General features: G+C 40.8%; 1 protein-coding gene across 2 annotated transcripts in view; it reads left to right on the top strand.

The window, feature by feature from the left end:
• Nucleotides 1-13,987, top strand: part of LOC137968998 (plexin domain-containing protein 1-like) — a 38,768-nt gene extending 24,781 nt beyond the window's left edge. The window contains exons 10-13 of one of the 2 annotated variants that reach the window (XM_068815507.1): nt 808-895; nt 1,073-1,145; nt 6,193-6,360; nt 11,423-13,987. In XM_068815507.1, the coding sequence (XP_068671608.1) occupies nt 808-895; nt 1,073-1,145; nt 6,193-6,360; nt 11,423-11,524 (431 nt within the window). In that variant the 3' untranslated portion in view covers nt 11,525-13,987. Of the gene's footprint in view, nt 1-807; nt 896-1,072; nt 1,146-6,192; nt 6,361-7,890; nt 10,639-11,422 lie in introns of those variants that run through there. The other variant, XM_068815506.1, reaches the window with a different exon arrangement.
• The last annotated feature ends 3,483 nt before the right edge of the window (nt 13,988-17,470 follow it).

Raw genomic sequence — 17,470 nt, 5'->3', positions numbered from 1 at the left:
CTAAGGACCTGAAAAATTAAAGTGGCTTGGAACAATGAGATTCAAACCCATGAACTCTGCAATGCTGGTGCACTGCTCTACCAACTGAGCTATGAAGCCATTCAGTTGGGAGCAGGTCAATTTGTTGATTTTTTGTTCCCATAAAAGGAATGATGACTGAAAGAAATGTATATTTAAGATGCGGGTTATAGATGTGAGACAGAAATGATCCTGACACTTTACTGGACAATTTAGGACACCTGGCAGAGGTCATGGGTTATTTTAACAAATCAAAAGTGGTTCAGCGCTGTCTGTACAACAGTATTCGTCATCACAGTGGCAGGCCGCCTTCTGCCAGTTGGGGTTCTAAACTCATGTCTTGTGTTTGATTTGAAAGATTAATTCTTGGTAGACCTCATATGGGCATACCTACATGTACAGGTAAAAATGCGCTGTATAAATTATATACATTATTATACACATTACACATTGGACATTAGTTAACAATTAGACCCTTCGCCCGCAAGGGCTACGGGTCAATAGCTCATGAGGCGAGGCCGATTGGCTTTTCACCGGTGGCCCTTGAGGACGAAGGGTCTAATTGTTTTAGTATCACCCAACTAGTCGGACAGAAAAGGCAATAATAAAGTTAGCAAATGCAAGTTGAAGAAATATTTATTTGGGAATAAAATGAAAGAAAGCGTCACGCTTTTCGCTACTCGAGGACTATTACTAATAATCCTCTAGTAGCGTAGCCAATTAAAATGCAGGATTTGCATTAGTCCACTAGTTGGGTGATACTAATATCGTTTATTATGCATGTTTCAGGCTGTGTTATTGCTGATTCATGTGCGCGGTGTATGGAACTCGGCAAAGTCACAGAATTCAGCTGTCAGTGGTGCCCTGCTACAGGAAGGTAAGCATCTGGCATTTCTACTGCTGAAAACACCGCGATCGCAATAGAATTATAAACATAACTTTACTTACCTTGGCAATAGCCATCCTCAAAAACGAAGAGTTGACAGTACAAGTTATACTTGAATTACCAGGCGCCTAAAATTTGGGGTCATTTTGCCGACATGGTTTGTTGCAGGTGCTCCGATGGAGCGGATCGCTATCGAGCTGAATGGGAGAATTCTGGTTGCAGTTCCATCGCAGTCAAAAAGGTATTCTACAACAATGGTCCATTAATGGAAAGGAACTTTGTTTAGCTGTCTAATCCTCTAGCGCTGGAGCACTAATAGACCCTTTTACAATACAATACAATACATACTTAATTGACCGCTCCCCATAGGGGCTTTTCAGGGCCAATGAAACACAATGAACGAAACAACAACTGTTAAGAATCCCAACTGGCCGGAGGCAAACCAGTCGGCTATTTACAAGTGCAGCTGGGAAGTTGAACCAGGGACTACCAGGAACAAATTCAACGAGTGGTCAGAGCCTGTCTTGAACCCGGGATCTCCGGACCTCAAGGCAAGCGCCCTAACCACTGGGCCACACTGCCTCCACCAAACAAACGATCACATGGTACAAAATCCGCCGTGCTGGAGGGCAAGCTCATTATTATTCCCCCACTGGGACATTAAAACAAAGACTGGACCTGAACCAGTCAAGCTTGACTTGCCTTTCTTTTAATGTCCCAGTGGGGGAATAATAATAATGAGCTTACCCTCCAGCATGGCGGATTTTGTACCATGTGATCGTTTATTGCAAAAGGCCTATTGGGGACACTGTAAATTGAAACGAGATGCTTCCGTGAAGCATACACTGGGTTGCCTGTGGTACGTGTTACAGAAAATGAGAAGGCACTGAATTGTGTGGTATTGAAATACAGCATTCCAGTCTCCGAAGAATAACAAATAAAAGAGAAGCGAGAAACATTGGCTTCTGGGCTGACATGTTGATAATTTTCAAGTTCCCTCACAACTTCTTTTCACCTTAAGTGTGCCCTCTGAGCATCTGAATGCTTTGTAATACTAAAATTCACTAAAGTTAAGCCCTTTCGGGCGGGGTTAGTATCAGGATGGGAGACCAAAAACAATAAACCCCTCCCAAAACACAAGGATCTGACCGAAAATACTATTAACGCTAACAAATGCGAACTCAGCAAAGTACAGATTTTGTTAGCTTGCTTTATGCAAAACAAATATTGATGCAAAAGCAAATAACTATTGATACACAGTTTTTAGAAAGAGCAGAAGGAAGTTTCCGGAACGGTCGATCGAGAGTAAAATATTTACGACATGAAAACAATATTAATTTTGAACCATGAATATAGAATATAAAAAGTTACGATCAGCGACAAACATGTTGGGAAATTTTTGCTACGTTCAAATAAATCGCAAAATCGAAAGTGACATGCCGGAATTCAGCGGGCGCCGTGATTAAGTTACCGCGGTATGTTTAGTCGCCAAACAGTGAAGTATCTGTGTCAAATGATGGCAAGATACCGGGTTTTTGTAAGTTTCTTTTTCTGTCAAGTGTTATAAAGTTTGACACTGAAATGAGCGAAGTCAAAACAAAGATCACAATCGCCCAACTCTTGTTTATGCAAAGTCAAAATTTACCCTCCAAGACGCGTACGACGTTATTTATCACCAGGTAATTCCATCATTTTAGAAATAGCAGCTACTTTATCATTCATCTGCGTCACAATTTTTCACTGATTTTGGGGCTCATTTTGTTGAAACTCAAGCAGGCTTCCAACAGGCCTGTGAACCCTTCCTGCTCACAGAGCAATACTAAAAAACTTCTCCCATATCACATTTCAACCTTAAGCTCGAAAATTCAATACACAACATGATATTATAATTCACAAAGGCAGAAAATACCAAAGAATCCTTTTCCAGCGAAAAATTTATTGAAACAAACAACATATTTGCTCTTAGAGGTGAAAACCTCTTCCTATTTCATTGCGTGCGTGAAGACAAGAAACTCAATCGTGTCAAATTACCATGTACTTCAGGTAAATACAGCTCACTTTGATTTCTGCTCGACGGGCGATAGATTGTTGTCGAAGTCCATTACTCGTCGCTTTTACGATTCCAGGGATTCGTTTTCACCGCCTGCCTAGTTTATCCAACTGACTTTCCATTATTGAGCTCCATAAGGGTATATTTTGTTTAAGATCCACTAAAACGCCATTTTCGTTACATGACTTTCGACGCCATTGCAGGTTAAGTTTATCATTCTACTGTGTCCACCAGAGAAGTCTACGCATTTCCACTACCCTCTCTATCCTAAGACAATACGGGCAGAAGGCTCTATGCAGAAAGACACCACTTAGCAGAGGAGTGACGGGCAAGACTTTTACCGACACGGAAAATAAAAAAAACGAGATGCTTCTGTGAAGCATACACTGGGTTGCCTGTGGTACGTGCTACAGAAAATCAGAAGGCACTGAATTGTGTGGTATTGAAATACAGCATTCCAGTCTCTGAAGAATAACAAATAAAAGAGAAGCGAGAAACATTGGCTTCTGGGCTGACATGTTGATAATTTTCAAGTTCCCTCACAACTTCTTTTTACCACAAGTGTGCCCTCTGAGCATCTGAAGGCTTTCTAAACTAAAGTTCACTGAAGTTAAGCCCTGCCGGGCGGGGTTAGTGTTTGGATGGGAGACCGAAACAATGTACCCCTCTTAAAACAGAAGCATCGGACCGAAAATACTATTAACTCTAACAAATGCGAACTCAGCAAGGTACAGATCTTGTTAGCTTGCTTTATGCAAGACAAATATTGATGAAAAAGCAAATAACTATTGATACACAGTTTTCAGAAAGAGCAGAAGAAAGTTTCCCGGACGGTCGATCGAGAATAAAATATTTACGACATGAAAACAACATTAATTTTGAACCGTGAATATAGAATATAAAAAGTTACGATCAGCGACAAACATTTTGGGAGATTTTTGCTACGTTCAAGTAAATTGCAAAATCGAAAAGTGACATGGCCGGAATTCAGCGGGCGCCGTGATTACGTTACCGCTGCATGTTTACTCGTCAAACAGCATCTGTGTCAAATGATGGCAAGATACCGGGTTTTTAAAAAGTTTCTTTTTCTGTCAAGTGTTATAAAGTTTGACAATGAAATGAGCGAAGTCAAAACAAAGATCACAATCGCCCAACTCTTGTTTATGCAAAGTCAAAATTTACTCTCCAAGACGCGTACGACGTTATTATCACCAGGTAATTCCATCATTTTGGAAATAGCAGCTACTTTATTATTCATCTGCGTCACAAGTTTTCACTGATTTTGGGGCTCATTTTGTTAAAACTCAAGCACGCTTTCAACAGGCCTGTGAACCCTTCCCGCTTACAGAGCAAAACTAAAAAACTTCTCGCATATCACATTTCAACCTTAAGCTCGAAAATTCAATACACAACATGATATTATAATTCACAAAGGCAGAAAATACCACAGAATCCTTTTCCAGCGAAAGTTTTATTGAAACAAACAACATATTTGCTCTTAGAGGCGAAAACCTCTTCCTATTTCATTGCGTGCGTGAAGACAACAAACTCAATTGTGTCAAATTACCTTGTACTTCAGGTAAATACTGCTCACTTTGATTTCGTCTCGACGGGCGATAGATTGTTGTCGAAGTCCAGTACTCGTCGCTTTTGAGATTCATGCCTAGTTTATCCAACTGACTTTCCATTATTGAGCTCCATAAAGGTATATTTTGTTTAAGGATCCACTAAAACGCCATTCGCGTTGCATGACTTTCGACGCCATTGCAGGCTAAGTTAATGATTCTACTGTGTCCACCAGAGAAATCTACGCAGTTCCACTACCCTCTCGATCCTACGAAAATACGCGCAGAAGGCTCTATCCACAAAGACACCACTTACCAGGGGAGTGACAGGCAAGACTTTTACCGACACGGAAAAAAAAAAAAAAAAAAAGAAAAAAAAGAAAAAAAAGAAAACAAACAAACTAAACGCAGACCTCGACTGGGTTTGCCTTATAAGGCAACCCAGTAAAAATAATAATCTACCCATTTTCCGACTGGGATGCCTACGGCAACCCAGTTATTAACAAATTAACACAAATCATATCAAATTTTGGTTTTTTAGGAGAGGGGAAAACCGGAGTACCCTGAGAAAAACCTCTCGGTGCAGAGTAGAGAACCAACAAACTCAACCCACATATGACCCCGAGGCTGGGAATCGAACCCGGGTCACATTGGTGGGAGGCGAGTGCTTTCACCACTGCGCCATCCTTGCACCCTAAGAACGGATACTTTATCGTTTTAGTGACCTTAACTGACATCTGCGATGAAAACACGAATAAACATTTTTCAACTAGATCTTCAAACACAAAGCCACACTCTCTTGTTCCTGTGAACAATACTGACCCCTCATCACCGAACTTTATTTTTGAACAAGCCGCAACTAGCCAGGCATGTAACATCTCCTTAATTCTTCGTTTGAGAGATGGCTTTAACCTAGACGAACTATCGAAAGAGGTACGCTTTTGCAGCGTCTTTCGTATATGTAGTGATTATGAAGTGTTGTTATTGCTCACGACACTGTCACAGATGGCAAGGCCATTTTATCGCACAGGTCGTACAGCTTTTTTCCATTTTTGCATTTTATTATTTTTGAATTTATTTTTACATTATTATAAACATTCTACATAAACAAAAAAAAAAAAGAAAGTTTGAAGAGCGCAATAGGTTTTCACAGCCAACTGTCTTAAAACGTTAGAAAAAATGTGATGGCATTTTCTATGTTAGGAACAAACCGGAAAAAAGGTAGCAACGAAAACCCCCAACGTTTCTACAAATATTCTGATACCCTAAAAATGTGAGTAAAATATCCGGTCTTTGTGTCCAAACCTATTCTGTACACTCGCTGTTTCAGTATTTTACAATTCATTGTGCTCAGCATCGTAGTATGTCTGCCACAGTCTCGGTTGGCCTCATTTTTTCTGCAAGAAAGACAACTATGGGCAAGAGGGCATCAGGTTATCCCAGCATTACATTCCTTCTCAATGGGGCGGTGTCATTGAAATTCTACTGTTCTTATGTCAAAACCGGGTCAAGTCCATAAATTAGGGTTATGGTTTAGGGATAGCAGTCAGATGTCAAACAAGGGACTGAATTGGAGATTTTTAGGAAGTTTTGGGGATATTAAGAGATTTTACAGGGAATCCTCTACTTGGGTCGAAACAACCTACGACTTCTTTAAACTCTTGCAATTTCAGAGCTCAGATGAGAGATGTGCTCCTAAAGGAACGAAGTCTAAGGGAGGCATTGGGGCGGGTGCTATTTTTGGCATCTGTATTGTGCTAGTGTTGGTGATCAGCATTGGTGCATGGTGTTTCTATGCTTATCGCTATCCAACCTCCAAATCAGGACTCTTTCTAATCGAAGTAAGTTTGGGGTAAACGGGTTTCAGAGTAGGAATTTAACTTGTAGATTACGACTGAAATAATATTTTTGTATTTGTTTATGTTCTATTTGTCCAACATCGAGCAACTCCTCATGAATTTAGGGCTATTTGTGCTTTAGTGACCTCTTACACCATGGGGCTTTTTGAGATATCTCGACAAGCCGGCCACATCGGCTGGATGGGACGAACCAGTACACCTCTGATAGAGGGAGTTTCAATTGAGTGTCGTAAAACCAAAACCAAAGTAATTACTTTGGCCAATCAAAAAGGACGGAGACAATTCAATAAACCAATCAAAACTCGAAGTTACTACACGTAGCCGACACAAAGCGCGATTGGTTGGTTGAAAAAGTTGGTTGAGTCAATCACTGAGTGAAGTAATGCAAAACCAAAGCAATTCGCTAATTACTTTCGACACTCAATTGAAAACCGCTCTAATAACTTCCTTGCCTGTTCACTACGTGCAAAAAACCCCATAATACACCTCTTAGACATCCCCGAAATCTTCATAGGCATTTTTTTTTTGGGGGGGGGGGGGGGGTAATAGAGGTGTATTATGGGATTGTGCAAGTAGTGAATTCTTTGGAGAGTATCTGGGTCCTTGATCGTGCCACCTAATTAACGAACTTGTAAGGGTTGTGAGACGAGGCTTATGGTGTATAGTAGCTATCCCAGTGGATTTGAATGTCCAACCATTTGCAATTGTGATTACGAAGGCAGTGCTTATTCAGTGGTCTGAGTGTTGTCTTGTACTGGTCTAAGAGAAAACCCTTATTTTCTCATTAATGGGGCGTAACAGAGAAGGTGTGCAGTGACGGATTGAAAATTATAAAAGCGACAGAGGAAACCCGTGCACCTGTTCAGTTGATTCTCCATTAACTGCAACGATTGTGATCAAATGGCCGCTCCATCACCATGCACGAAACCTTTTAGCTTTTACGTTTCGTTTTCCCATTTCTGACCTCGTGATGTTACTCTAGAGAACAGTTTCTTTCAAGTGTCGTCTTCCGCACGTGCATATGTATATGTACACATAACGTTTGAAAAAACAAAAGGAAACTTGCCTCGACAAAATCACGTGGTCTGAAATGGGAAAACAAAGCATACAAGCTAAAAAGAAGTGCAAATCTATGAGCCACAACTCCATTCTTTTAAGTTCTTTTAATTTGTAAGTAAAGTCTGTTTACGAGCCAAGTGGCCCTTCAGAGCCGGAGCTTATCCCGGTTTCTGTGGCAACCTGGATGGGATGCCAGTCCATCGCAGGGTTCCCCCCAGCATTTGGCCGGTACCCATTTATAAACCTGGGTGGAGAGAGGCACCGTGAGAGTTAAGTGTCTTGCCCAAGAACACAACACAATGTCCCCGGCCAGGACCCGACTCCGGATCGAGTGGTCCGGGTTAGCACACTAACCACCAGGCCACCGCGCCTCCCATTCTTTTAATTTGTGCTGTAATTAGAAACCACACTTACAATCAATCTGGGTGGTAACATCTCGTGTTCCGAATTCAGATGTCCCGTCGCCCCAGAGAATTATTTAACCACGATTCTAGTGGGTCACGTGGAAACACTGGTGCGGCTGCCCCGTCGGACGTTAAACCGCAAGTGCTGTGATGTAGCCTGGACAAGAATCGAGGTCAAAACGAAAGTTAATGAAGCAGTCGTACTGTTATGCTGTCATTTTGTCTGTCAAGGGGCTTCCAAAAATTTTGCTTAGTAGTTGCTTATTCTGGTCGTATTTCATTGATCTACCGTAATATACCGAAAATAAGCCCCTCCAAATATAAGCCCCCTAAAATCTTAACGAAAAAATCCCCCGTTAAATCGCCCCTCCGAATATAAGCTCCTGGGGGCTTATACTTGGAAAGTGGACCCAAATACAAAATAAATCAAAGCGGCAAAAACGGTACAGTAACGTACTTTTTTTAAATTTTGTAAGGCAGATTTCCCTCTGTATATAAGCCCCTCCGAATACAAGCCCCTCCACAAATAAGCCCCTCAAAAAGGGCTTTTGAAAAATATAAACCCCTGGGCTTATTTTCGGAATTCTGTGGTATTCTCCTCAGTTCTTTGCATACTTTTGCCGGAGAAACATTAAGCTAGTTCAGACAAATGTCACATGTCTTCGTTTCGCGTTAGCACAAATTCTCTTTTGCCACGCGTTCACTTGGCACGTGCCAGAATAAATAGCACCACGTCAGGCAATATAGAGTTTTTTTACACTTAATGTTGTATTTTTCTAACTTTAAATAAGTTTGTCAAACTGTTCGCTGGGTCGAATTTGTCAAGGTATACTTAATTTTAAAAGACCCCTTTGTATTAGAAAGCAATTTTGAGAAAAAAAATGTCAATAATTCGTCATGAAGTACACTTAAGGAGGCTCGAAATAGTTTCTCCTTTTTTCAAGCAAATAAACATACTCTGTCCTTAGATACAGTTAGGGTAATCATATCAAGACAAAATTTGGCGAGGGTATTAGGTACCCTCAAGTATTAAGTATCAAGTGCCCCTAGATTTCTCACATCACATTTTCCTCCAAAATAATGTTACCATGGCAACGATATAAGGCATTTCTTTGAGCCTTAAAATCGAGATATATTTTCTTTTTCGAAAAAAACGGGACGGTGAAATCTTCCCATTCAGCGTTACCAGATAATGTCAGAAATAATCTCCAAAGTATTTAAAATTCAACAAACTCTGTAGGTGAGTTTTTCAGAAAAATCAGTTTTTTTGAAATGTGTCTACTTTTTTTAACAAGCGGATTTTAGTGACCATTAAACCGTTTGTGTACAATTTTCGTAGTTTTCCTGAATAGTAGTTGCCTATTTATATTCCATATATATGGGAATTAGAAGAAAGGTGAGCGAAATTAGCGGTACGTGTTTATTTCTGGTGACCCATTTTGAATCATGGGCTGACGCGAGCAGCTTTCAGAATTGCGTGTGTAGCTTACGCTCGCGCTCTCAGCTGAAAACCCTTCAAGCCTCCTTAATGCACTCAGAGAAATGTATTGTAAATTGTTTACTCGGTGACCAGGCCTTAGTATGGAAGCGAGACCGTAGTTGACTTGTCCTCGTACAACAGTTATTGTTAGCATTGAAACAATTTGATTGGCATGAGGAAGGCAGCGAGGTTTCGCATCTAGCCTCGCTTCTATCCTAAGGCAAGGTTACTTGGCACATCTCCGTAAAATAATGAAGAAAGTTTTGCTTAATTAGAATTCACTGCAATGAGCAGGAAAATTTACTCATTCAAATCAGCCGGATAACGGTGTTAAAATTCAAAGTTCAAGTTTTCTTCATAACATGTACTTATTCAACGAAAACACGCTGATGAATGGGCTTGGCAAACGATGCGTGATAGTCGGTTAACAGTAGTGGTTTGAAATCTTCTGCCGAATGTATGATCAACAATTATTCACGTGCCCAAATAGAGTGTTTTCGCTCATGTGACCAGCAGCCATATTTGCATACAAAAACAAAAGGAATGTTTTTTGTAAAAATAGAGTAGTATTTCACTTCTCCAACATGGCCGCTGTTTCTTTGTTTCATTCTTCCAACATGGCCGCCGTGACGTCATTTGAAAACACTCTATAGGCTAGAGTTTTGCTGCCCTTTCGGGTCTGGCTCGGAAGGTTATTGCGGGCTCGTTTCCCGAAACAGCGGCTGGTAATCGAGGCGTAGTGGTCGAGGTTGATTGTTTGCGCAGGTTTCTCGTGCCATACCTTGCCGCGAAAAATGTCACTTCCAAGCCCAATTTTATTCTCAAGCGTTAAGCCGCATTATTTATGTCATTAACGCGGCCGGTTGTTTGCTCGATGGAGTTGCTATTATTTAATTTTATGCTACACGTAGCCGACACAAAGCGCGATTGGTTGGTTGAAAAAGTTGGTTGAGTCAATCACTGAGTGAAGTAATGCAAAACCAAAGCAATTCGCTAATTACTTTCGACACTCAATTGAAAACCGCTCTAATAACTTCCTTGCCTGTTCACTACGTGCACAAATCCCATAATACACCTCTTAGACATCCCCGAAATCTTCATAGGCATTTTTTTTTTTGGGGGGGGGGGGGGGTAATAGAGGTGTATTATGGGATTGTGCAAGTAGTGAATTCTTTGGAGAGTATCTGGGTCCTTGATCGTGCCACCTAATTAACGAACTTGTAAGGGTTGTGAGACGAGGCTTATGGTGTATAGTAGCTATCCCAGTGGATTTGAATGTCCAACCATTTGCAATTGTGATTACGAAGGCAGTGCTTATTCAGTGGTCTGAGTGTTGTCTTGTACTGGTCTAAGAGAAAACCCTTATTTTCTCATTAATGGGGCGTAACAGAGAAGGTGTGCAGTGACGGATTGAAAATTATAAAAGCGACAGAGGAAACCCGTGCACCTGTTCAGTTGATTCTCCATTAACTGCAACGATTGTGATCAAATGGCCGCTCCATCACCATGCACGAAACCTTTTAGCTTTTACGTTTCGTTTTCCCATTTCTGACCTCGTGATTTTACTCTAGAGAACAGTTTCTTTCAAGTGTCGTCTTCCGCACGTGCATATGTATATGTACACATAACGTTTGAAAAAACAAAAGGAAACTTGCCTCGACAAAATCACGTGGTCTGAAATGGGAAAACAAAGCATACAAGCTAAAAAGAAGTGCAAATCTATGAGCCACAACTCCATTCTTTTAAGTTCTTTTAATTTGTAAGTAAAGTCTGTTTACGAGCCAAGTGGCCCTTCAGAGCCGGAGCTTATCCCGGTTTCTGTGGCAACCTGGATGGGATGCCAGTCCATCGCAGGGTTCCCCCCAGCATTTGGCCGGTACCCATTTATAAACCTGGGTGGAGAGAGGCACCGTGAGAGTTAAGTGTCTTGCCCAAGAACACAACACAATGTCCCCGGCCAGGACCCGACTCCGGATCGAGTGGTCCGGGTTAGCACACTAACCACCAGGCCACCGCGCCTCCCATTCTTTTAATTTGTGCTGTAATTAGAAACCACACTTACAATCAATCTGGGTGGTAACATCTCGTGTTCCGAATTCAGATGTCCCGTCGCCCCAGAGAATTATTTAACCGCGATTCTAGTGGGTCACGTGGAAACACTGGTGCGGCTGCCCCGTCGGACGTTAAACCGCAAGTGCTGTGATGTAGCCTGGACAAGAATCGAGGTCAAAACGAAAGTTAATGAAGCAGTCGTACTGTTATGCTGTCATTTTGTCTGTCAAGGGGCTTCCAAAAATTTTGCTTAGTAGTTGCTTATTCTGGTCGTATTTCATTGATCTACCGTAATATACCGAAAATAAGCCCCTCCAAATATAAGCCCCCTAAAATCTTAACGAAAAAATCCCCCGTTAAATCGCCCCTCCGAATATAAGCTCCTGGGGGCTTCTACTTGGAAAGTGGACCCAAATACAAAATAAATCAAAGCGGCAAAAACGGTACAGTAACGTACTTTTTTTAAATTTTGTAAGGCAGATTTCCCTCTGTATATAAGCCCCTCCGAATACAAGCCCCTCCACAAATAAGCCCCTCAAAAAGGGCTTTTGAAAAATATAAACCCCTGGGCTTATTTTCGGAATTCTGTGGTATTCTCCTCAGTTCTTTGCATACTTTTGCCGGAGAAACATTAAGCTAGTTCAGACAAATGTCACATGTCTTCGTTTCGCGTTAGCACAAATTCTCTTTTGCCACGCGTTCACTTGGCACGTGCCAGAATAAATAGCACCACGTCAGGCAATATAGAGTTTTTTTACACTTAATGTTGTATTTTTCTAACTTTAAATAAGTTTGTCAAACTGTTCGCTGGGTCGAATTTGTCAAGGTATACTTAATTTTAAAGACCCCTTTGTATTAGAAAGCAATTTTGAGAAAAAAAATGTCAATAATTCGTCATGAAGTACACTTAAGGAGGCTCGAAATAGTTTCTCCTTTTTTCAAGCAAATAAACATACTCTGTCCTTAGATACAGTTAGGGTAATCATATCAAGACAAAATTTGGCGAGGGTATTAGGTACCCTCAAGTATTAAGTATCAAGTGCCCCTAGATTTCTCACATCACATTTTCCTCCAAAATAATGTTACCATGGCAACGATATAAGGCATTTCTTTGAGCCTTAAAATCGAGATATATTTTCTTTTTCGAAAAAAACGGGACGGTGAAATCTTCCCATTCAGCGTTACCAGATAATGTCAGAAATAATCTCCAAAGTATTTAAAATTCAACAAACTCTGTAGGTGAGTTTTTCAGAAAAATCAGTTTTTTTGAAATGTGTCTACTTTTTTTAACAAGCGGATTTTAGTGACCATTAAACCGTTTGTGTACAATTTTCGTAGTTTTCCTGAATAGTAGTTGCCTATTTATATTCCATATATATGGGAATTAGAAGAAAGGTGAGCGAAATTAGCGGTACGTGTTTATTTCTGGTGACCCATTTTGAATCATGGGCTGACGCGAGCAGCTTTCAGAATTGCGTGTGTAGCTTACGCTCGCGCTCTCAGCTGAAAACCCTTCAAGCCTCCTTAATGCACTCAGAGAAATGTATTGTAAATTGTTTACTCGGTGACCAGGCCTTAGTATGGAAGCGAGACCGTAGTTGACTTGTCCTCGTACAACAGTTATTGTTAGCATTGAAACAATTTGATTGGCATGAGGAAGGCAGCGAGGTTTCGCATCTAGCCTCGCTTCTATCCTAAGGCAAGGTTACTTGGCACATCTCCGTAAAATAATGAAGAAAGTTTTGCTTAATTAGAATTCACTGCAATGAGCAGGAAAATTTACTCATTCAAATCAGCCGGATAACGGTGTTAAAATTCAAAGTTCAAGTTTTCTTCATAACATGTACTTATTCAACGAAAACACGCTGATGAATGGGCTTGGCAAACGATGCGTGATAGTCGGTTAACAGTAGTGGTTTGAAATCTTCTGCCGAATGTATGATCAACAATTATTCACGTGCCCAAATAGAGTGTTTTCGCTCATGTGACCAGCAGCCATATTTGCATACAAAAACAAAAGGAATGTTTTTTGTAAAAATAGAGTAGTATTTCACTTCTCCAACATGGCCGCTGTTTCTTTGTTTCATTCTTCCAACATGGCCGCCGTGACGTCATTTGAAAACACTCTATAGGCTAGAGTTTTGCTGCCCTTTCGGGTCTGGCTCGGAAGGTTATTGCGGGCTCGTTTCCCGAAACAGCGGCTGGTAATCGAGGCGTAGTGGTCGAGGTTGATTGTTTGCGCAGGTTTCTCGTGCCATACCTTGCCGCGAAAAATGTCACTTCCAAGCCCAATTTTATTCTCAAGCGTTAAGCCGCATTATTTATGTCATTAACGCGGCCGGTTGTTTGCTCGATGGAGTTGCTATTATTTAATTTTATGCTGTAATTTTTTCCTTTGCCTCTTGTATGGTATGTAGATCTATTTAAATTGCATTTGTGATATCTCTACTAATAACCTGAGAGAAGTTGTGCGACTCTAGGAAAGGCTACAAATAGCCCATTTTACAGTTGTGTGATTAGTGACCCAGCCTATGAATGACTTAGCCTGCGTAGCAAGCGTTCCTATTCGACAAAAAGAGCTTCGAAACGATTTTCTGCAAACTGGCCGCGCGGAAGTCTCTTACCCCAACTTTCGCGCGGCCAGTTTACAGAAATCGGTTCGAAGCTCTTCTGTCGAACAGGAACGCTTTCTACGCAGGCTATGAATGATTACGAGGCTGCTGGTGAGTTTGCATTAATACAGACATCAGAAAAGCTCAAAGCAGGGTCACTGGCAGCCTCGCTTCCATTCTTAGGCCAGATAACTTAGCTACAACGGTAAAATGATCTCTGGAAAAGTAGAGGAGCTTTTAAATTGAGTTCAATTGTTCAAAAGTAATCACGCGATTGCGACATGGACTGGGTTGCTCGAAGCATGGTTAGCGCTAATCAGCATTAAATACCAAGGAAATCTTTAAGTATTAATTCCTCTTAACCATGCGGTTAGCGCCAACAGGCTTTGAGCATCAATCACATTTCCAAACGAGCATTTTCCTTTGTTTTGGGCGACTTGCATGTCGTTTGTACTTTGAATGGCACGTTGCTCTATCTGGTGCCTTTGCCATGATTGGGCAGAGAAACTGCATTAGGTTTTATTTTAGGCTATTAAAATTTGCTCTTTTCAACCATCTCTGCTTGCGTTGATTTTGTGTTTGCCTTGAATTAAGGTGATTCCCTTGTTTGCCAACGCGCATCTCAAAGTGCGCATAACATTGCGACTTCGGAGATGGCGGCTATTTACGCCGGCCATCTGAAGAGAGGCAATAAAGGCCGTTTTTGCTGCTCAAGAGCTTTTAAGGACGGTGCCTAGTAATTCAAAGGTTTTTTTGGGCGGCCTACTGAATATGCGGGAAAAGCAGATCTCAACAAGTGTTATTAAAATCCAAAAAGAAAATTGGGGGTAACCACGCATTTTTCAAAGATAATTAATCAACAATATTAGGAAAAAGCTTTTAAATACAAAGCAATGTATGGCGTTCCTTTCCAGATTAAAGCTTAATTATCTCTGAAAAATGCATGGTTATCCCCAATTTTCTTTTTGGATACCAAGCTAGAGCACTTGCTAAGTTCTGCTCTCTCCGCCTAAATTTAAACCGCGCAAATCCCTGCATTAGTAAGCACTACCGATAGGAAATCCGAGTATCTGGAGATGCGCAGAACGTATGCGCAGTAACAATAGTAGGCACCGTCCTTAATTTTAAGTGCAATCATTATCATGATAATTCTCCCTTAAGAAGTTGCTTTGTAACTCGCCCCCGTTTCTTTTGCGGGAAACGATCATCCATTGATCATCAGGCTGCGAAGAAACCCCCCATTTTTAATGGTTTTATTTACTCGTAATAGGTACACGGAAAATATATTTTAAGGAGAAAAAAAGTTGGATGGTACAACTTGTAGTATTTACATATAACGTGAAAGTGCATTTCGATCCCGACACTGAGTGCAAGGTGATGACTGTAGCGGTCCAATTTGCTTAAATTTCTTTGCGAGATTGAACAATATGAAATCACTTTACTTAAAGATTATAGCCCGGACAAACAAGTACGTTCAAGTTTTCAGTAATATTCAGTAGCTTTTGCTATATAACAAAAATTTTTCCGGTTGATCTAGTTTTGAACGCTTCTCATGGATTGATCTTTCAGTCCCGCGTAGTAAACGTTCATATCCTGCAGGAGGCTGGGCGGAGTTGTTCGGGTAACAAATGCTCATGAAACGTTGCAGTTGTTTTGTTTTCTCTGATCTTAAAAACCTGTCCGATGTTCATGTTCACGCCTCAGGCCTTGAGCACGGGCAGTTTGTCACGATTATATTTATTTCAAATTGTTAGGGTTGTTTTTTATCAAATGACAAAATGAATCGTTCGTGCGTCGATTTGTATGTCTCGGTTCAATGGCGACTCAATCATGCATTGCACACAATATTCATCACTGTATGCAGATGATTAAGCCATTTCAAAGCTTCAGTGTTTTCCTGTTTAGAACAGACTTTGCCGATGCGACCATAGCAAACAAGTGATATTTTTTCAAACAAACTGGAATGGATCTTTTTGTTATGTGACGTAATATAACCGTTGCAGTGTCGTTTCGTTTGGAATACTAATGCTCTCGTCGAGTCTTGTGACGGGAGACACATTTGCTTGGGCGCATCATGTTGTGATTTTTGCAGCAGCAAATAGCCTTATTTTGACTCCCACAAGTTGCAGTCAGCCGCAAAGTAAGTGTAGCATAAAACCTGTATTCGACTCCACTTTAAATTCTGCTCCCATTCACCTGCAACAGCGTTTTAAGGCCGTATGGCAGATGACAGGTTATCGCTTCAAACTTGTTGTCATCACATAGAAGATTGTGATGGCAACAAGCTGGGACTACGCTTCATGTTGTGGGCCTGCATAGGAACTTGGGTCTGTTGACTAGAACTGTTTTGTAGCGATCACATTGCCAACATCACTAAGCTCTTGTGAGACCTAAATTAGAATTCACCTCACAGTTACGGAACCCACATACTAGACGACACATCAATCGCGCAGAGCCAGTTCAAGGGGTCACCTAATTTATCCTTGAAAATGATCAGGAATTTAATTAACTTACGAAAGTATAGAGTTGTTATCTTCAGGAAATAGAATGCTCCTTGCCGATGTTGCTTTATTCATGTAAGGTGGTTAAGAATCATATTGAGATGGGTTACCAGTTAGAAAGCGTGTGCACATTCTGGAACAGGTTTATTTATGACGGCTCAAACCAGTTTGAACGCCTTTAAGAAACGTTCTAATTAGAAAGTTTGGCTCTACAACGCTGTATCACGTATTAGCAATCTTATGGTACAATGGGAAACACCAGTTATCGTTGAGCAAGATGTGGTCATTACTGTGACGTAATAAGTCACCGTGGCAATGGGAAAGCCCTGTAATAGCACCTTTTAATCACGTGTTTTAAGAATTGTAAGTGAGTGCGCCTGGCCGTATTTGTAATGTTTTAGCGGCAAATAAGAATTAAAGTCTAGCTTTAACTAGCGAAAGATGTTTTGTCTCGATATTCTTTTGACCAACTAGTTGGGATTTTACTAAAACAATTATTCCTCTCGCCCTCATAGCCTCTGAGTCTATAGCCCATTCGGGCTCGAGGAATAATTGTTAATTATTTTGACTTTAGTTGCTCATATCTCAAAAACAAACTTGGTGACTCCCGTCTTTTATTGCTGGAAACTGATCAGAAGACCAAGATGAAACTTTTTGCAAAGTTTAAAATAATTCTGTACAGCGAATTCATAGCAACCTTAACTGTCTCATTTCTTTTAAAGGTGGCTCTGGTTCTGCAGAAGAGATTTTTTTAACTTTGTAGAAAGTTTCAGCTTGGCTTTCTGATCACTTTCCAGCAATAAAAAATGGAGATCACTGACTTTGCAATTGAGATATGAGCAACTTAAGTCAAAATATAAGGTATTTTAGCTGGGCTTTCCCGTTGCCAAGGTAACTTATTATGTCACAATAATAACCACATCTTGTTTGGAAATAATCGGTGTTTTATTTGGTACCATAAGATTGCTGTTACCTGATACAGTG

The sequence above is a fragment of the Montipora foliosa genome, chromosome 8, assembly GCF_036669935.1.
Source record: "Montipora foliosa isolate CH-2021 chromosome 8, ASM3666993v2, whole genome shotgun sequence".
In the NCBI taxonomy this organism is placed as follows: domain Eukaryota; kingdom Metazoa; phylum Cnidaria; class Anthozoa; order Scleractinia; family Acroporidae; genus Montipora; species Montipora foliosa.
Note: the sequence above shows the minus strand (reverse complement) of the source record. Positions and strands in the feature narration are given on the sequence as shown.